Source organism: Penicillium solitum (assembly GCF_028829755.1).
Source record: "Penicillium solitum strain IBT 25940 chromosome Unknown utg000004l_segment0_segment0, whole genome shotgun sequence".
NCBI classification, from domain to species: Eukaryota; Fungi; Ascomycota; class Eurotiomycetes; order Eurotiales; family Aspergillaceae; genus Penicillium; species Penicillium solitum.
Window position 1 is genome coordinate 1,383,618 of NW_027072124.1, and position 19,301 is coordinate 1,402,918.

General features: G+C 49.1%; 9 protein-coding genes across 9 annotated transcripts; 2 read left to right on the forward strand and 7 right to left on the reverse strand.

Annotated features, from left to right (window-relative positions):
• Positions 1 to 201: 201 nt before the first annotated feature.
• Positions 202 to 822, reverse strand: N7455_006534 (uncharacterized protein; the record flags this gene model as incomplete). The annotated part of the gene is made up of 2 exons (XM_040957050.2): positions 202 to 413; positions 483 to 822. The coding sequence occupies 2 exons, from the start codon at positions 820 to 822 to the stop codon at positions 202 to 204; spliced, it is 552 nt and encodes a 183-aa protein (XP_040812573.2).
• Positions 823 to 1,119: 297 nt separating this feature from the next.
• Positions 1,120 to 3,210, reverse strand: N7455_006535 (uncharacterized protein; the record flags this gene model as incomplete). Its single annotated transcript, XM_040956926.2, has 2 exons — positions 1,120 to 2,268; positions 2,344 to 3,210. 2 exons carry the CDS (start codon positions 3,208 to 3,210, stop codon positions 1,219 to 1,221), a joined length of 1,917 nt encoding a protein of 638 aa, XP_040812622.2. The 3' UTR covers positions 1,120 to 1,218.
• A 498-nt stretch (positions 3,211 to 3,708) lies between these two features.
• N7455_006536 (uncharacterized protein) lies at positions 3,709 to 4,934 on the reverse strand. The gene is made up of 2 exons (XM_040957028.2): positions 4,337 to 4,934; positions 3,709 to 4,281 (listed from the first exon to the last, which is right to left on the reverse strand). The coding sequence occupies exons 1-2, from the start codon at positions 4,880 to 4,882 to the stop codon at positions 3,745 to 3,747; spliced, it is 1,083 nt and encodes a 360-aa protein (XP_040812615.1). The 5' UTR covers positions 4,883 to 4,934; the 3' UTR covers positions 3,709 to 3,744.
• A 1,019-nt stretch (positions 4,935 to 5,953) lies between these two features.
• Positions 5,954 to 6,380, reverse strand: N7455_006537 (uncharacterized protein; the record flags this gene model as incomplete). Its single annotated transcript, XM_040956983.2, has 2 exons — positions 5,954 to 6,011; positions 6,097 to 6,380. 2 exons carry the CDS (start codon positions 6,378 to 6,380, stop codon positions 5,954 to 5,956), a joined length of 342 nt encoding a protein of 113 aa, XP_040812648.2.
• Positions 6,381 to 7,592: 1,212 nt separating this feature from the next.
• On the reverse strand, positions 7,593 to 9,155 carry N7455_006538 (putative nucleoside hydrolase; the record flags this gene model as incomplete). Its single annotated transcript, XM_040956898.2, has 6 exons — positions 7,593 to 8,222; positions 8,285 to 8,584; positions 8,660 to 8,694; positions 8,746 to 8,915; positions 8,967 to 9,070; positions 9,123 to 9,155. The coding sequence occupies 6 exons, from the start codon at positions 9,153 to 9,155 to the stop codon at positions 7,593 to 7,595; spliced, it is 1,272 nt and encodes a 423-aa protein (XP_040812557.2).
• A 426-nt stretch (positions 9,156 to 9,581) lies between these two features.
• On the reverse strand, positions 9,582 to 10,580 carry N7455_006539 (alpha/beta hydrolase; the record flags this gene model as incomplete). The annotated part of the gene is made up of 1 exon (XM_040957043.2): positions 9,582 to 10,580. The coding sequence occupies one exon, from the start codon at positions 10,578 to 10,580 to the stop codon at positions 9,582 to 9,584; it is 999 nt and encodes a 332-aa protein (XP_040812656.2).
• A 1,995-nt stretch (positions 10,581 to 12,575) lies between these two features.
• Positions 12,576 to 13,742, forward strand: N7455_006540 (uncharacterized protein; the record flags this gene model as incomplete). The annotated part of the gene is made up of 1 exon (XM_040956914.2): positions 12,576 to 13,742. One exon carries the CDS (start codon positions 12,576 to 12,578, stop codon positions 13,740 to 13,742), a length of 1,167 nt encoding a protein of 388 aa, XP_040812572.2.
• Positions 13,743 to 14,302: 560 nt separating this feature from the next.
• On the forward strand, positions 14,303 to 16,030 carry N7455_006541 (protein ERV29). The gene is made up of 5 exons (XM_040962316.2): positions 14,303 to 14,555; positions 14,681 to 14,793; positions 14,903 to 15,396; positions 15,450 to 15,514; positions 15,569 to 16,030. The coding sequence occupies exons 1-5, from the start codon at positions 14,389 to 14,391 to the stop codon at positions 15,639 to 15,641; spliced, it is 912 nt and encodes a 303-aa protein (XP_040807238.1). The 5' UTR covers positions 14,303 to 14,388; the 3' UTR covers positions 15,642 to 16,030.
• A 1,025-nt stretch (positions 16,031 to 17,055) lies between these two features.
• N7455_006542 (uncharacterized protein) lies at positions 17,056 to 18,156 on the reverse strand (the record flags this gene model as incomplete). The annotated part of the gene is made up of 1 exon (XM_040962322.2): positions 17,056 to 18,156. One exon carries the CDS (start codon positions 18,154 to 18,156, stop codon positions 17,056 to 17,058), a length of 1,101 nt encoding a protein of 366 aa, XP_040807242.1.
• Positions 18,157 to 19,301: the final 1,145 nt, after the last annotated feature.

The following is a 19,301-nucleotide window of genomic DNA, read 5'->3' on the forward strand; positions in this document are numbered from 1 at the left end:
TATTTCCCAAAATGGGATAAAATGGATTAGCTCGCTGGCTGGCTTGGAAGAAAATTCATACATACAGATCCGACATGAGAAGACAAAATACTTTCCAGGCATTGCAGTCAGGGTGACCATCAGGGCTGGCATCAGACCTCGGAAACAAGGACACATCCTAAATCCCACCCCAAACTCCAGAAACAAACTCCCTTAATTTCATTAGAACTCGCTCCGACGAGTTCGCTTGCGGGGACGGTCATCCGGGTCCGCAGCCTTATGCCAACCAACCTGGCACATCTTCCCGGTCAACCCCATTCCACAGCAAGGATAGAAAAACCCCTCTGGCCAAGCCAGACGATATTCATCACTGTCAACATCATATCCAGCGGCAATCTCAGCCTTGAAATACCCCTCGTCGACCACATCAGGTTCTTTTCGAAGATTAGTCACATTTTGATCTGTGCCATGTATTGGCAAATGTGCTTTGGGGATATACGTACCAAGATGATATTTGCAGCTTGTCTCCGAATTTTGAGTGACTTCGAAATCCTCCAGACAGTAGATGCAGTTTTCGAAACGGGATGTCATCGGGACACTGGCCATGGACTCTTCCTTGGCAGGCAGGGCAGAAGTAACGGGAGTAATGGGAGAAACGGGGGCAGCTGGCTCGGATTTCACATCATTCTTCGCTGCTAGTAGCCATTTCGAAGCGATTTTGCGGCCTTCTGGGCTGTGCTTGACAATGTCCTGCAGGATACCCTCCAGGCGGTGGATAGGTTGGTTTTTAATTGCTTCCAGTAGGAGTGGCAGGTTATCTGGTTCCTCGTCAGGTACAGGCATGTTGGCGGTTTCTGAAGGATGTGCAAGTAATGCAGGGGGAAATGAGGGTGAAGTTGTGTGTTCAGCATGTTTATGTGTTGGGGGTCTGAGATACGTCGCGTCGCGTCCTGGGGGTAAAGAACAGACATAATTAAGCGCTGGAGCGGTGGAGAGAGCGGTAAAAATGATACCAAAGTGGCAATCATCATATGTTTTCTTTGAGATACCGCTTTGCAACAGAGAAACTGAACCCCATAGTTATACAAAAGCAGGCGCCTTAGGGAAAAGGCATATGTGCAGCGAACGAGCCCGCCTAGTTATTGGTTTTGTCACACTATATCATGTCCACTGGCTCCAATATGTACACATACATGGACTATGAATTAATACTAAGATGTCATTATAATCAGTACATCGTCAATTCAAGAGAGAAAGACTGTGAGCCAGGAAATTCCAATCTGAAAAATCGACAAAGTTCGGATCCCAACTATCAATAGCGAAGCCTGCCTCAAGCTGAGAATCCCCAGTTCCAGTCCCATCAGCACGAAGAGGACAATTATCGTGAACAATTTGCTGACTCCGCTGAACAGAATCATGTGCCAGGCGAATAGACCGTGCCTTATTCCGCAACTGCGCAATCATCGGCCACTTCGGTCCGGGGTCCGGCCAAGAGGGGTCCTCAGTCAGATCGAACTGCATATCAATAGCGCGCCAAGCTCGGTCGACATGTGGACCGGTGGGATACACACACAGAGCCCAGAGAATGTAGGTGAGGAGGTGGTATTGGGTGAAAGTCATCATCAGCCAGCGGAAGCCGCGGAGTAATTCGTTTCTGTGCATCTCAAGGCCAATCTCCACGCCATCGCAAGCTTGTGCTAGCGCCTCTTGGATAACATTGTGGTTTAGCGAGCAGGCCGCTGGTCCCTGTGACTGTAGCTGTTTCTGTCGAATGCACACTTCGGTCTTTATGAGCAGTAGTCTTCCGAGCAGGAAGCCGAACCGTTGGACCGGGATGTCTGGGTCGCAGTGTCGCAGGTATTTATCCTCTATTGAGCTTTTAAACTCGGCGATGAGTCGCTCTGGATCGGGTGCCCCCACTAGGCTTCGATTTAGAGCAGGCCGCCCCCTGTTTATTTCGATTACGATTAGAGAGAATGTCAACTCGGTCCATCGGTTCTGCGATACGGCTGGGACGATGTTCGTCTCTGATAAGCTTTGGTCATCGATATTCAGCGGGAGTTCGGTGTCGCCGTAGTCGTTTTCCGGGACGCTGAGACCATGGTCTTCTGCTACTCGACTATCAGCCGATTGGATATGTCCCCAGGTTCGTCGACGTAGCTCGCATTCCAATTGTGAGAGTTTGAAGTTTTTCCCGTCGCGTTGGAGGCCGATTGATTGCGCAGCTCGAATCGTTACGCCGTGTAAAGTCCAGCCAGACCGGCCGCTATTGCTAAATCGAAAGCATGCCTAGATACCGAAGATATATTAGTGATACAAAAACGCAGGAAGGGCTAAAGGACAGTTAACGAAACATTCTCTCACCTGATATATTACCATCGCTTGCAGCGAAATAAGGGTTGGAGCATCCAAAAACTCGGATTGATACAAAGACAATTCCATCCCCTGTTGATATCGGCGCAGGTTGGAATGCCGAACTTCATTCTGAATATCATCCGAAAGCAGCGTTGTCGTAGCGGCAAAACAAATAGCAAAGACCAAAGCACGTAGATCAGCACGCACACTCTCGGGTCGGTTAATGGCAGCAAAGATGTGCGATTGCGCCGTTGGAACATGAATGACCTTTACCAAGGGCTCCACGCGGCCGAGGAATGTCTGCCAGAGAAAAACCCCCTCCCAGCGACTTGGAAACAGCTCCTGGGTATCAAGCTGAGCCGAGAGCGGGTTCTTGAAGAGCCCATCTGCCCTCAATGCCGGTGGTCGGCGCGGGCTAGTTGCATCGATCGGTGATCCAATTGCGGACTTCAGTTCCTGCTCTTTCTCCAGTACCCGCGAGAGGAAAGGCTCATTTATATACCGGCCGTCTTTGTCTAGGAACCCCAGATAGGCATGACGGTCTGGTGCAGCTGAGTGGTTTGATGGTGGCCTATAATCGGATCGGCCATTCGGCATCGGTGTGATTGTATTTGGGCCTTGGTTTTGACCGTGCAAGCTAGTCGGTTGTTCGTTGACCATCGACAGGATCAACTGTTCAAGCTGCTCCACACGTGCCGCAACATCGGTCGTGCTCTTCTTCGGAGGTTGGCGCTTGACTCGGCTCGGACCTGGATACTGGCAGACTACCTTATGTCGCATGCATTTGCTGCATGGTGTGCCCTTGTCGCACTTGATCTTGTGCTCGTGGCAGCGTAAGCATGATCGCTCTACATTATACCGGCGTTGGTGATTCATGGTCCTGTCTTGGCGCGGCTATAGGGAAGCCTGCGCAAATTCAAGGTTTGGGTAATAAGGTTGAGGAGAATTTCTTTTATCAGATCCTCAGCTTCTGCAATATATTAGCGATCAAGTCTCGAACTATCGGACTCTCCATGACGGAAGTTCGGTGTTCGGTCATTCGCGAATTGCCGATGGCCCGATATTTGTGGGGGCGGAACAACTACTTAGGTAGTAGCAACTGGCAATTGTTCATCAGGAGAACTCCTGTCTTAAATCAAATAATTAAATAATTTATTGTGTGAATCAAATAGCCTTCAGATACTTTTTGTTCACATGTTGTTCTCCGAGTTGAAGTATCCCAACTTCATAGGTTGGGCAAGTAACAAAACACACGCACCAATACTTGTAGACATTAGTCCACCGAGTGCAATCCCGAAAACCGATGCTAAATATAAATGACGCTAATAAAGCAGCCTCTGCGCCATTTTCAAAAACATTTGACACCAATATCTCAAAGGAAACAAAACAAAAAAAAAAAAAGTAGTGAGATCATGAAATAAGAAGATCGCGGACACTCATGCCCTTCCTCCTTTGAATCTCAGGAGACAGAGCTGGAGTATCTTCCACAGACTGTGCTAGTGTTGTACTCCCAGGAAAGTTCTCACTGATCGAATCGGCAGTCCCTCTCCGATCCTGAGTTAACATGAGCAAGGCAGCTGAAGCCTCGTGATCAACGCCCCGAAACTCAACCATCTTTTCGCTGGATGCCCAAATTGGTCCCAGTGCCGGACTAGGAAGGACAGACGAAGCATCCTGTGGGATATGGGCTGAGGGAACCTGGGTGCGTGGAGAGAAAGACGGGGATGTATCAGGAAATTCTGTGGGAGCAGCGTACAACTCCGGTGATGCAGAGGTGGAGTATGAATAAGTAGAAGAACGTTCCCTTTCTCTTTGGATGGGCTCGCCCGTCTCTGCGATGAACTCGGGGGATGTTGGTGAGGGTGGTGCAGCAGGGGTTTGCGTTGATCCTCCAGTCTTCATGTCACGGATGCATTTCTCTAGGTAATTGACATAGTCAATGCTTGCCTTGTCGGGATAGTTAGTATATTGTAGATTCCCGAAAGAGATGTGACTAATGTACCTGAAGAATAGCCAGCTTATGCATTTCCTGCCCGGTGCATGCCGGGATCATATCCTTCAACGTGCCGAACTCCTCGTTCATCTTGGACCGTCGCCGACGCTCAATTAGACTGTGTGCAGTCTTGCGGGCGATCTTGCGTCCTGCAGCACTAGTGGCACTTGGCTGTTTTCTTTTAGAGTTTGATGTGGGGTTCGGCATTGCGTCTTCTGAGCTCTGTGAACCCTTGCCATTTTCCCTCGTCTTAGGGGTTTTTGAAGGTGACTTCGGTTTCATCTGGATAATCTTGCGAGTTCTAGTTGGTGGCGGGGGCAAATCAAAATCCTCGAGTGGGCGTTTGATAGATGTACCCGACCGCGCGGCGTGACTTGTACGGCGGCCAGAGAGTTCTGGGGATGTCGGGGATGCTGGGATGTAGGAAGGGTCTGATCGGGAAGACCTCCGACTGCCAGTGCTCAATGCGGCGGGAGGTAATGTGAAGGCATCCCCGTCGGGCTTGTCTTTGATGATGAAGCCACCGGACATGGCTGGGGTTGGAAGGCGTGACATTGTGAAAAATTGGATTTAGGGGAAGTTGTGAATAGTAGAGTTGTACAGCAAGGGGCTGCAGACTATATAACCGTGAACGTCGTCCAGGGCTTTCCAGGTTATAGATAGTGTCGCGTGCTTCCAAAGGTTGTGCCCACGAGCTACAATGAACGACGCTGATTGGTCAAAGCGGAGACTCGTGCCTCAAGGAACAACGGACATTCGCTGGAGTATCAAGTGGGGCCTGGAGAGCTTATTGGTAGGTACTTGGTACTTCATTTTACAGTGAGAAAAGGGGCTTATTCCATTGTACTTGGTACTCATTACATCAATTGAGGTAGCCCAGCACGTGCATCAATTGGAGGACAATCTTGCTCTCGATAATTACACGGACTCACACCTGGGCATCTTTTATGCTTCGAGAGTATGTGCCTTTTTTGCGACAGTAACGTTTATATCTTTCCTATTGGCTACGAAATTCCTATGTCTGTTTCAAGCCACGGTTACAACTTGAGAGTCTTCCTTTAGAGCATTCATCCCCGTCCTCCGTACTGCGTACACCCCTCGGGTACCCGCTTCCTCTCGACTCATCCACATATGGCACGTGCTTCCTCTCTGGGGACGCCGCGCTTTGTCATAGTCAAATTATGGGTCCAATGCTGGGCAAGCTGGTTCAAGGAGGATCTTATGTCATTGGGCTCGGATTCGAATATTTCAACGTTTAGAGACATGCCCCTGACATTTCAATTTGCTCTGGAGAGATGGGGCTACAGCTCTTGTCCCAACATTTCCTACATCATCATCATTAAACTACAATAACTAACTACGCAATTACTCTAAGACCACTTACTCCCTACAAAACCAACCCATTACCCTTTCTATTTTTAGTGTTTTGGCCTGCATATACAAGTGGATTTGGTGATACTTATGACTTCATAATTTTCAAGACACGAGAAAATGCAATAAAGACACTCAATTCACTTTCATATAATATACAAAAAAAAAAAGGTCCTTCATTCATATCACATGGTCCATAACACTCAACAGTCTCTTTTATCCAAATATTTTTCTTGTCCAACTCTCCAACTCTATTTACTTGTAGAAATTCTCAGGGTGGCACTTCTCCGTGCATTGCAAGTAAATTGACCAGCTAGAAACAGTATGTTAGCCCAATTCACGAAGAAAGAAAAGAAAGAAAGAAAAATAATCTCCAAAGACAAGACAAAAAAACTCACCAAAACTTATCATCGTCCGGAACAGCAATCGAGCAAGTCTGAGACTGCAATGAGCATAGCTCATGACAGCGGTTGACATTAACTCGATTCATGTGAGATGATCCCGTCGACAGTGGGGCTTTGCCCCGTGTACCCGTTGTGGTGGCATTGTGGGAACTAGTTGCGTTGGTAGGGACACGGACAGAGAGGCGGGCACCGTGGTAGGGCCCGGAGAGATGGGGCATTGCAGCAGCGGTGCTGGTCAGGGCAGCCACACAAACGGCGAATAGGGTTGTGAGCTGCATGTTGTAAAGTGATGGAGAAGGATATTAAGAATAAGAATAAGTTCAGGAAAGTGGATGTTCCGTGAATATTGATCTGATGCTGAGATTCAAGGTGAGATCAGTTGCTATGAGGGTATTATCTCTAAACCGACCCGTCTTATATAGAAACGGCTTGACGGCTTCAATGATCTGGGGGCTGGGTGTCAATCCCCGAGCTGCCTGGGGAAAGCCTCCTGGATTGTGCAGCGTTGGATATTAACGAGTTTGATAGGACTATAGTAGTAAGTGCCATGGTCGATCCCAAGATTATGACATTCCACATTCCTGTGGACTCTGGAGACCCCCGCCTCGCCTCACAATTTGATAATTGACTTTACGTGCCGAACAAATTCAAATTCGTTCATTATCTAGCCAACTGGCTGTTCTGGATTGAATGGGTGGGGAATTGCAGTTATTTACATGGGTGGTGCGATAGGGCATGTTTTGCGCGCCTTGGTGTAGTTGTGTAGTTCATATCAACACCTCGCATAGTCCGTACATTCCAGCGGGTGGTGATCTCCTGGTATTAACCCAATCATGCTCCAGGGGAGAAAATAGAAGAGAAGCTTGGCATCACGCTTGACTTTTTCCGGCGTTATAGTGGATAGAACATATGGCCCGATATGACCGATATGACAGGAGTACAGACCAACTCCCACGGATGGCATTGCTAAAAGCTACTTCGAGAAATTACTAGCTATCTACTCCTGATAGGTTAGTAACAGCTAAAGTGGGAGTTGATACAGGACATGCATAAATGAAGAGGGAAGGGGGAGGGGGGTTTGTTATACTCGCAGGTGGGGACGTCGCTCCTACCTGAACTGTAGAAAGATGATTCGAATTACCTCATAACAGACTCATTTGGAAAGAACGCGAGACGGCACACCGGCTGAATCCTACAAATATGTATCCATGGATGTACATATGAAGGCATTTAGGTACGCAAATGGCATTATCTGGCCCATTCGAACACTCAAATCTTTCACCAAGTCACTGTCTAGCTCATTAACCCATAGCTGGGTAGAATCTATCGACGTATCCAAATATAGGCCGGCTACGGCAAATGATGTTTGAGATTGCTTGGGGAATATTCTCAGTCCAAAAAGAGAAAGCATGTTTCAATCTCTATAGAAATCGACAACTATATGCGTCTATACTCACCAAATGTGTTCCCCTTTATCTATCAAACGTATATCACTTGAAGAGTCTCTCAATGATGACATTGCCAAAGTTCTCCTCCCCAGGTGACCCATCCATCCGCCAGATGCGATTGCCAGCTCGGCCGCTCAGCCAGAGACCATGGTCATTAGAGCTCTCCTCCTCACCTTCAATGCGGTGACGGTTGCGGCGGTCGACAACGCACATACCGCGAGTCCATTGGCCCAGGGTGTCGATTCGGATATCCTCAGGTGAGTTCGCCGAGTAAACCCACTTCGGGTCATCTGATGTCAAAGCATACCAGACGCACACAGGGTCGTGCAGACTCAGCAGAGCATCATCACCAACATGTCCAGGGTGTAGGCGCTCCAAGGTCCTAAATGTGTGTCCCATGAAGGCATCCACCCACTCGGCGAGCGGGGAGCCAGCAGCCAAAAGAGGCGTGATGGCCTCCCGGAACTGACCGCGTGATAGATTGTGGCGGAGGGTGATGTCCAGCGGGAAAAGACGGAGAGTCAGTTGCCGGCTGAGGTTCTTAGGATACGGTGGGAGTTTGTCGCTCTTTGTGGGTGGGACTGTCGTGTGCGGGTTGGGTGAGGTGAGTGCGAAAATACGCGCGGCTGCCACGGCATCTGCGTAGGCGTTGAACTCGCCCATTGGTGTCACCTATTAACAAAATCAGCCAATCTGTCTCGATAGTTCTTATGTCTGAAAAGGACTTGGCTCACGTTTCCTGGCTCGTTGATAGCACCGCCCATGACGACCACCTCTTTGACGCGGAGGAATGTCTCTGGGTCTTCTGCTGCAGCCAAAGCTAGATTAGTGAGCGGGCCCACTGCTACCAGAGTCACTGAATCTGGCTCATTATCACGTAGCGCGCGGAGAATCTCGTTATATGCCGGAAGCTTGGATGGAGTGAATGCGTGGCCGTCGGAACCTGAGCAATCCTCAACAGGCTTGATTCCCTCGCCGTCCAGCTCTTTAGCGAAGAGGTGTACCCATGCCTTATCAGCGGTGAGATGCGGGTGCTATTTAGAAGTCAGTATGGATTACTTGTTTCTAGGCCATAACGAAAGCCCAGTTTCATATGGGGCTTCACATACCGTTGCGTGAATACCACCAAGTCCGTCGACTCCATCTGCGGGGATATCAGTCAACGGCGTCTATATTATGGTAGAGCAATACATACGGAAGTAATCCGCAAGCATTTTCTGGTCTTCGAGGGGGTTCTCTGCACCAACAGCCAATATAGGACGGGAGGCTTTCAAGCTACCAAAGCCTTCAGGCCGGCCGTTCTCACGACGCCACTGCATCTCCCGCTCGAGGATGTGAAACATCGACACTGCATTGCGGAGACAGCTAGATATGTGGTCAGACAATATACTTTTTTCAGATAAAAGAATATCTTACTTCTCCACCTCGATGTTACCGAATGTCAACGAGATGAGGAGAACCTCTACCTCCTCTGGGGTGGCGGACAGAGCCAGCAAAAGAGCGAGGACATCGTCAATGCCCTGTGTTATGGTCAATACCGAAACTATAGCAATGTAATTTGAAGGAGCATACCGGATCAGTGTCAATGATAATTTTCTTTCCCATGGTGAATGCTGTTGACCTTCAAATGTTGGTGAATGACAGAAGTGGGAGCTTATCAATGTTATCGGCTGCGGGGGTTTCGTCTGGCTATTTACCCCTCGTGGGCAACTCATATAAATAACACTTTCAACGGTTATATTAGAGACTCCACTGTTATTAAAACATATTGAAGTTGTGTTCCGATTCTAAGCGATGGGGGTCATTATATATATACAGACTGAAGAAATACATACTAATCCCAGCTTAGGACTGCAATCCCGGTGACCGACGGCCCCCGGACTACCAACCCAACCCTCTGTTATCAATCCGAGCCTCACTATGCCCAACCAAATGGGAGATTCTCGGGATATAAAACCATTTTTTAGTAGCAGTATACTACCTTTTCACTGATATTTGCTATGTGGGGCACTTTTGGGGGGATGAAAGTGATCAGGTACTTGGGATGGTTACTGGAACATGCACTTTGAGCCAGTTATCCATAACCAATGTTGCAGGATAGGTGGGGTCGCCAAGACGTAGTAGCATTTGCATATGGCCCTCGAAACCTTCGCCCTCGAACACATGGAAAGCAACATCGGTACCTGCAGCTTCTAATACCGCGGATAGCTCGACGGCCTGGCGGATGTCGCCTTGCCTGTGGACTTGAAAGAGCAGAAAAGCGCCTGCGTTCGGCGCGCGGGCATGGTAAGTAGGTGACACATCTTTCAATCGTTTTGGATCAGTGCCGAGCCCTCTGGTTGTGCTCTCCGCTACCGGCCCCGGACTGTCGGTGATCTCCGCCAATGCATTGTAATTTGAGCCGTCGAGAGAGATAACTGCCCGCACGATATGGATACCGATCCCTGCCTTCTCGGAGTATCTTTCGTCGGTACCCAGTAGCGTGGCAACATGTGCACCAGAACTGTGTCCCATCAGAATGATTCGTTGGGGATCAAAGCCTAGTGTGGCTGCATTTCTGACCAGGTAAGCCAACGAGTCGGCCACCTCCTGCACCTGCTCTTCCACCGTCACAGATGGGATGAGTGTGTAGTTGACAGTGGCGAAGGCATAGCCTTGGCCGGTCAAATGCGTAAATTTGGCTGATCCAATCGAGTCCAAATAGGTCCCTGATCGCCAACTGCCCCCGTGGACAAAGAGGACGATCGGAGCGTTGGGGGATTTAGGCTTCCAATAGCGGAGATACTGAGCGTCTCCATTTCCATATGTTATGTCCACGCCTCCGGTTGGCTGGTCAGTGTTCATTGCTGAAAGGAGCTCCTCTATCCTCGGCCCCGTGATATCATCTGTCGTTCTTTGAAAGATTCTTAGACCAGTGATCTCTTTCCCTCGAGCTGCTATAGCAATAGGAGTAAGGTCAGGTGCGATTGGCGGCTCAACCTCGGCATATTTGGCCGATGCATTAGGTGTGAGCTCTGTGTTTCCATGCATGGTTACCGTTTATGTTGCCTCTGGGGAATCTTATTGTGACTTCGGCAATAGTTTTAAAAGGCACAGCAAAGTAGTGGGAAGTCAAGATTTTAGAAGGATATTCGTCTTATGATAGTTCAAGATAAAACGTTCGAGCTATTTAACGAAGATTTATTGGGCGGGGAACCCTGTTACCCTGCGAGCGCGGCCCCGAGGGAGCCTGGGATCTTGAGGCAAATGTATGCAATTTCGAGAATAGATGTCGTTTGAATGTGTCCCGCTTCATATATTACTGCGATATTGCTCGCTGTTTCTAATTTATCAGCGACCCTTCCATTCAGTGTTACTATGACTCCATACCAATCAAGAGACTTGGAAATGACTTTCAATAGACCAGAGGTGGACATGTTCACTTCTTCAATTCAATTTCATCCATGGGTACATTTTTTTTAGCTTTTACCTGTACAGATATTTATTTTCATAACTTAACCTATATAATGGGACTATTTCAGCTTTATTTCTTACGACAATCGAAACTCATAGAGGGGCTATTAGCATTAGTCACAATGGTTCCGGGGCTTCATAGATATTAGTAGTCAGTCGGTCAAAGAAATCGTATAGCCTGGCCAGTCTTGGAAAAATAGTGGAATAGGAGGGGAAAATGGGAACAAAGAAGAATATAAGGAGGAAAGAATAGCCAATAGGACACAAAAGAGTTAGAAACTAGTCTGATATCGAAGACTTGGTCAGATTGCATTTAAGGAGTGCATGACCAGCGAACCAATCCCAGCCTTCCTTTCAAGGTGCCGCTGCATAATGCAGGTCTTAGACTCGTTGACCAGGATTCGATAGGCCTCACAGGCATCCAATGCACGACTTGAACCGCCAATTGGACCGGGTTGTCTGTTATTAGTAACTCATTTCCTCGTGGTGGGCGTGAGGGCTACTGTAAGGGGTAAAAGAAACATTTGATGAGAGATTGCCGGATCGGCAATCTCCAAGCTTCCCGGCTCCCGGAAAAATCGATTAATCGAATGTTAAACAAATGCTCAGGAGGTCTACCCAGAACGCGCTAGTAAGATATAAATCGGTTTAGAACGTAGAAAGCGGAGAGAAGAGAGACAGGCGGAGACGTGGCCTGTTCGCCCAGTGAAAGTCATGTCCTCTCTTGGAGCTATTAGTTAACTAGCTTGAATATTACATACATTACATATATACATATGTAGTACACAATCCATTTGTAGCCTGGGCAGAGGGCACTGTTCCCCAGGTACTCCGTACGTTGAATACAAAACATTTGAATATATGATGACAGCTTGCAGTACCCCGTACGGCAATGCTCAAATCTCCATACTCCGTAATGAGCATCACATTCTTCAATCCCCAAGCACCAGTGTACGGTACAGTAGAAAATCAAGTCAGCAGTGAGATGATATATGAAGTCCACAATAATTGAAGACATAAAATAAAATCAAAAGACGCCAAGTAGACAAGGGACAGAATATGTGCAATTCCAAAGCCAAGAGCTTGGTAACTTACCATTACGGTCACGGTACGAGTGGATCTGCCACGGTTGCCCTTTCCTCTACTCCTCGCCTTTCCTCCTTTCTCTCATCCTCTCTACTCTCTTCAACTTCTTCTCTTGTTTATCCTACTTTCCTTTTGCGCCATTGCGCTATTCCTATCACTCCTATCCGCGGCTTCGTCACCCCGCGCATCCTCTCCGCAATCCGGTCAATTGACCGACGTGGAGTCTCGTCGTGATTGAAGGCCTTCCCTTCGGATACAGCTTCTGTAGCTGAGCGCAATTGTCTCGGCTTTCGGTGCGCGTGTCAATTTCAAAGTGCGCGTGCGCAATTGTCCTACCCTCTCACCCGGCAACTTTGATCCTACCTCCCCCCTCAACCCACACCCATCCTCCGCCTACATAGGTTTGAATCAGACAGTAAGTTCCACGCTAGCAACCACCATGAGAACATTGATGGTACTGACTTATGAGTGCACAGCTCTATGACCATGAATCCCTACATTAGCTGGGCAATCTTGCTCGTCGTGGCAGGTGGCCTCGGCTGGTACTACACCAATGGCACAACCCCCAAGGCCAACGTGATTCGAGCTGCCGTGGAGAAATCCGAGGCCACTGTAGCACCCAAGAAGTCAAAGCGCAAGTCTAAGCCTGCCCCCGAGCCGGTTGCCGCCAAGAAATCCGAGGTGCAGACCGTCGTCTCGCCCCCCACCACCGAGGACGAGAAGCCAGATGAGGAAATCGATCGCAAGGAGATGGCCCGCCGCATGGCCGGCCTCAAGACCAACGCCCCTGCTCAGCCCGCTCCCGCCAAGCCCGCTCCCACCAAGAGCCAGAAGAAGAACAAGAAGAAGGCTGCGCAGCTCGAGACCAGCGACACCCGTGCCTCCTCCACCACTGGCGCTGAGGCTGATGACGATCTGTCTCCCGCCGCGTCCCCCGCGGTGAACGCCACTGTCCCCTCGGCCGGATACGTTTCCGACATGCTGGAGGCCCCAGCCCCCGGTGCATCTGTGCTCCGCGTTACTGGCAATGTTGAGAACCAGCCCAAGAAGCAGAAGGTCCAGACTTTCAAGGAGGTAGAGACCAAGAAGCAGCGCCAGCAGCGTCTCAAGAACGAGGCCCGCAAGCAGCAAGTTCAGGAGGCTGAAGTTGAGCGCAAGAAGCTGCTTGAGAAGCAGTTGCACACCGCTCGCGAGTCTGAGCGCCGCGAGGCTGCCCGATCAACCACGCCCGCTGCCAACGCTTGGCAGACCAAGGAGAACGCTGCACCGGTGAAGACCAATGGCGGATCCCGCCCTGCTCCCGCCGTCCCTGCTGCTCCCACCTCTCACGGTCTCCTGGACACATTCGAGTCCCCTGCTGCCCCTGCCCCCACTAAGTGGGCTCAGAACCTCCCCTCGGAGGAGGAGCAGATGCGCCTCTTGGGAGCTGCCAACGGTGATGATGAATGGACCACCGTTTCCAAGAAGCAGCCTAAGAAGAAGGGTGGCAAGTCTGACGAGAGTGTCAGCGAGACCAGTGCCTCAGAGAACCAGTCTACTCCTGTCGCTCCTGCCCCCATTGAGCCTCGTGTGACCGTGACCCCAACCTACCTCCCCGATATCTTGCGCTCGCGTGAGAAGGGCCACCCACTGGACTCTGATTGGGCCGCTTGAGCATTTTCCTCTGGCATGAAGTCTTTCTCTCATATTCTCTCTTCATCTTGAAATGTATTTATTACCCTTTTTTTTGTTTTTGTTTTGTTTTTGTTTTTGTTGTTTTGTTTTTTTTTTTTTTTGGCGTTCTGGGGGTGTCACATCATTCGAGCACTCTCCCTCCCTCAACAATCGGGGCCTGGGAGATTGCCACAACGCATTAGGAGCGGAATTGCTAGATTCCCCTTGCAAGTTGTGCAAGGAGGAAGAACTGCACTGCGGAAACAAAAGCAGAATTGCGGGAATGGGTCTGACGCTGTGTTTGTGCAAGTTTTTTTTTTTCTTTGTTAGTCTACCTAGCAAAATCTGTATTGCAATGAAATCATAACCAATGCTTGATCTAAAACAAAATAAAGGGCAAGAATGTAGAGCTTTTCTAACAATGTTAGTAGTTATAGTTATAGAACATCATACAGTCTTGTGTCGTCACTATTCCAAAAGCGGTTTAGCGCCCAGTTCCGGTTATCGTGGCCTGAAGGTGCTTTGTATACAACTCCTTGGTATTTGATCCTGTCTTAGACTTCTTCTTCCCCAACCTGTGAGAACTCAACTCCAATTTCTTCTTCCTCTCCTTTTCCTCACTCTCTTTTTGTTTCATTCTTCCGCCATGGCCCAAATTCGTGGCACTGCGGGCTACAACCTCGGCCACCAGAACCCGTTTGGCGGGCCCGGTAGCGCAGATGCCACCAGCGACCCAAGCCCACTGGACGCAATTCGCGAGCAGACAAGCAAGATTGAGGACTGGTTGGACACCTTGGCCGATCCAGTGAAGCCGTATGTTATAATTTCACTCTTTGTTTTTGGTCTTTTTTTGTACCCGTGTCGTGGGCCGAGCCGCGAGAGAGCTCAAAACAAGGGATTCGAGGCATGCACTAACACCCTGTTCTTTCGCTCTCTAGCTACCTTCCCGCCATCGGCCGATTCCTGATCGTAGTGACCTTCATCGAAGACTCGCTGCGCATCCTCACACAATGGAACGATCAGCTCCTCTACCTCCGTGATTTCCGCAAGAGTAAGATAATGCCCTTGCTCCCGGACCCTGATCCGCGCGACCTTGGGGTCCATGGTCCCACACTACCTCTATATCATTGTCTAACGCGCGTTTTGTGTGCTCGCTTTAGTTCCCTGGGGAATCACGCACACCTTCCTTATCGTTAATGTCATTGCTATGGCTGTCTGTTCGACTCTGGTCATCGCCCGCAAACGCACCGAGTTTGCCGTCGCGGGATTGCTCGGCGTCGTCATTACACAGGGTCTTGGATACGGTCTCATCTTCGACTTGAACTTCTTCCTTCGCAATCTGAGTGTTGTGGGTGGTTTGCTTATGGTCCTGTCCGATTCCTGGGTGCGCAAGAAGTTCGTTCCCGCCGGTCTACCCCAGCTTGATGAGAAGGACCGCAAGATGTACGTCCAGTTCGCTGGTCGTGTGCTGCTGATCTTCCTTTTTGTTGGATTCGTTTTCTCCGGCGAGTGGAGCTTCTGGCGCATTCTGGTCAGCTTGTTCGGTCTTGTCGCTTGCGTCATGGTCGTTGTTGGCTTCAAGGCCAAGTGGAGCGCTATCATTCTCGTGGTCCTACTGAGTCTGTTCAACGTGTTTGTGAACAACTTCTGGACGGTACGTTTTCTACGCAATTGGTTGTATGTTTGGTTACTGATTATTTCTTCTAGCTGCATGCCCACCACCCCCAGAAGGACTTCGCCAAGTACGACTTCTTCCAAATCTTGTCGATTGTGTACGTTCCTTCTCCCAAATAGTCAAACATTCACGACTCTAATAAATTCTACAGTGGTGGCTTGGTCCTACTCGTCAACATGGGCCCCGGCCAATTGAGCATGGACGAGAAGAAGAAGGTCTACTAGAGCAGAAGGAGATCGAAAAGCGATTATCCTTCTCTCTATATATCTCCCGGCATCTGCATCCATCTAGCAAACACAACGAAGAGGGAACGAAATTAACAAAGGACGGCCTTGCTGGTGCTCCGCGGGCTCTGAGCATTTGAATACAGGCCCCCTTAGACCCTTGGCTGGTTTACAGAGGCTATGCGAGGCCGGGTTGGGCGTTGTTTGCATTTGGGATAATTTTGAAACGCCGAGGAGATCCAACGATCTATACTCTCTTGCGTCTTTGTTTTTGAGCTGTTCTACTTCGAACTTTTGTGTGTCCTGGTCTCTTGTTTATCGAGATCAAAAACACACGTTCTCTGCATACGAAGTTTTTGATGTGCATTTGAATTGCATCTATCACGAAGACAAGTTAAATCGAAAATTTAACGCTGAATGCGACGGACGCACATCTGCATGGTCCTTGGCCTCGGCCATATAATAATCGTAGCGTAAAATGGCTGTGTCCAGCGAGACGGTACCTAAGGCCAGCTCGAACGAACCCTTCTATATATCCTTCTTTTGCCCCATTGTTAAAATCCACCTCCATCTTGCTATATGGAATATTATTTGCTGCAGAATTATTGGCTAGTATACCGTGCGCCCTTTTGTATGCTGTTAGATAGTAGATCTATGATTTATTATAAATACGTTGTGTTTATTAAATTTTCTAATATAGACGGTCAGTGTTCAAATATACTCCGAGAACATCATGGCCCAGATCTGGATAAAAGACATCTACTGCCGGATGACTTGTCTAAGGAGACTAAGTTGTAAAAAGAATTGGAATATAATTTGCATTTATATAGTTTAGTCTGATTCAATGTCTAAAAAGAGAAAGAAAAAAAACATCCATTGGCCGAACGCTATGTACTGGTAACCCAAACAGAGGGAGTGATTATGGTACAAGGAAGAGATAATATATAGTATTGAAGGAAAGACGAAGAATAGAAAAGAGAAATCAGCAGGGCCACAAAGTGTCGAGGGAAACAAGGGAAAAGGAAAAGCATTGTGAAAGGATAGGAAGGAGCGCTGTCATGGTAAGCTCGCATGTTCTCTTGTCGTTGTGATGAAGCGACAGAGGAAGCATTTTCAGGATATGAGGCGTCTCGCTTTTATGCACCGGACCAGCCAGGTACATTCCTATGTGGGATGCGAGGTCCCGACAGCGAGAGGGTGTTTGCTTCGAGAGATCAGGTATCACTCGGCAAACGTGGAAAAGGGGGGTCTCAGAGGACCCTGAGGAAATAAAACGCAAAAAAGCAAATGCTGAATGGTCTTGATGCTTCAAACGCCGTATAGCAGAAACCCAGGAAAGCTGAATGGAAGGGAGATAGGGGGTTTTCAAGGATTCGAGGACGAGTGTTGTGGATTTTGTGTTCGAAAGGCTTTTTTAGATGTCCATGCTCCAACGCCATGGGCGGATGGGCTGTAATTGACCCAGGCCAATCTCATCGCGGTTGTCGTCGTTGATCTCTAGGTGTAGCATGTGGACATTCTTGTTGTCCCGGTGCATTGTAGATAGAGTCTTCGAGATTTGCGGGCGGTAGAACTTATCAATGTCATCTGTGGCTTTGGATTGAGGACGGGATGCCGGAGTGTCGGGGTATTTCCATTCAAGACTCGGATCATCCGAGTTGGCGGAGGAGAACATGGAGTCAGTTCGAGAGTGTGATTCTGGGTCTGGAGTAACCGCGTCGATACGAAGTTGAGTCAGCGATGGCCGACGAGGTCGATGGTTCTGAGTGGTGTCATCGATAGCGCCGTCACCAGTCTCTTCGCTGATTCTTCCAGTGTAATTCTCCCTAGCCACGTTCTTAGGGGCTCGGGATGCGGTGCCAAATCCCCGGAAATTAAAATCATCACTGGTCGGTGAAGTCACGGAACTGACATCTGCTTTACCGGCCATCACTCGGGCACTTGGTGGCGGCTGGAGCATCCATCTGGTTTCGGCACGGCTACACGGTCCACTAACAATGGGCGGGTGGAGGTCGTTCACAGGTGGCACGCGGGGGATGTAGTACTTGGATGTTTCATTCGGGTCCGCACGACCACGTCCAGAGAATCCAATGGACGACCCACGGACTTCTTGTTGTCCCCAAAGTGGCTCATCTTCCCGTTGGTACCGCATCGACTTCCACTTCTCGCCGAGTGGTTGCATCAGGCCACCACTCTTGTCTTTCTTCAGTTGGGAGCTCTGGTCGGTATTCCAACTGTCGGTTCTTTGAATATTGCGGTGACCACCCCGACGGGCTGGGGGACCAGGGCCTAGGGAAATTTCTTCTCGCCAACCTACATTGGTGCTGAAAGGGGTTGGCTGTGCGAATGGACGGGGTTGGTCGGTGACAACTTCATTGTTGCGTCGTTCCTTCTCCTTCTCTCGTTGGACCCGAGAAGCATCCTTTCTACGTTTCCGGCGATCAAGATTTTCGGCGCAGGGGGTGCAAGTGGCATAGTAGAAGACCGCGGACTGGGCGCCCCGATAGAGCCACATGGCTGGCGCGGGGGGGAGTGGGGAATATCGGTTTATTGGGGCTGGCTTGTGGCTAAGAGTTGTAAACCGTCGTTCACGACGGGCTATTTGCCCGGGAAAACTGTTGGAATTGACCCAATATTCGCTTGTTGTGTTGTAGTGATACTATCGGACACATGAAGGGCTGAGCGGATAAGGAGGGGAAACTGCGGAAAGGGGGGATAAAAGAGGTAAACGGTAGGAATTGGAGATCGCCCAGCGATCTGTAGGGGCCAAGAGAGGGTAAAAAAATAGTTGGGGGGGAGAGAAAAGGGAAGTTGAAGTAAGATGAGATGGCAGTTAGGGGAGGGCTGAGAGGGGGCGGTAGTTTCTGCCTGTTGTTTCGCCTTGAGAGTTTTTGATTTTTTTGACTGTTTGCGGCCTAACCTGGGTATATACATACATATGTATATGCAAAGGCTGGTTATATGAACAAATTCACTGACCGACTTCTTTTTCTTTCTAAATCTTCCAAGCCTATTACCCTACATTGTACTCTGTACACCTCACATTGCCACATTAGCCTCCTAACTTGCTGCGCCAAGGCCCGACAGGGGGGCCTATGAGACCATAACTCGTTGTACAAAGTCATACTACAGATCTACCCAGGTGATTGACAATGTCTGTAACATGACTGCCTAGTTCTCTATATCTGGTTCTCTTTGTCTTGGGATTATCTTTCTTTCTTTCTACAAGGGTACTTGGTACTCTGATACACCGTTGTACGAGGTCGGCTTGGCATCTTCCCGCGTGGAGTCAAGAAGGAATGTGGCTGCAAACGGTAGGAAATTACTCCTTTTCTTAATTTCTTAAAGAGAGAATGTAGAAAATTAGAATGGTAATCCACGCCCCTATATCGAATCATACTGTTGGTGTAAATTCACATTCCTCTGAAACATAGGGGCCCCCCACCATCTCATACTTGGGAGAGGCAAGTAGTAGTAGAATCCAGCCCCTGTTGTAAATTCATCTGTGTGCCCAGCGCCGTCTGTGCTCTAGCCCCCGCAAAGTCATTCGAGGGGCAAGAATGCCGAGTTGATAGCAAATCCCAATGTGCAGCCCCTCCTATATGCTTTGGCCATTGCATCATTGCACATCAGAGATGGCAAGAGAGCACATCATCACCC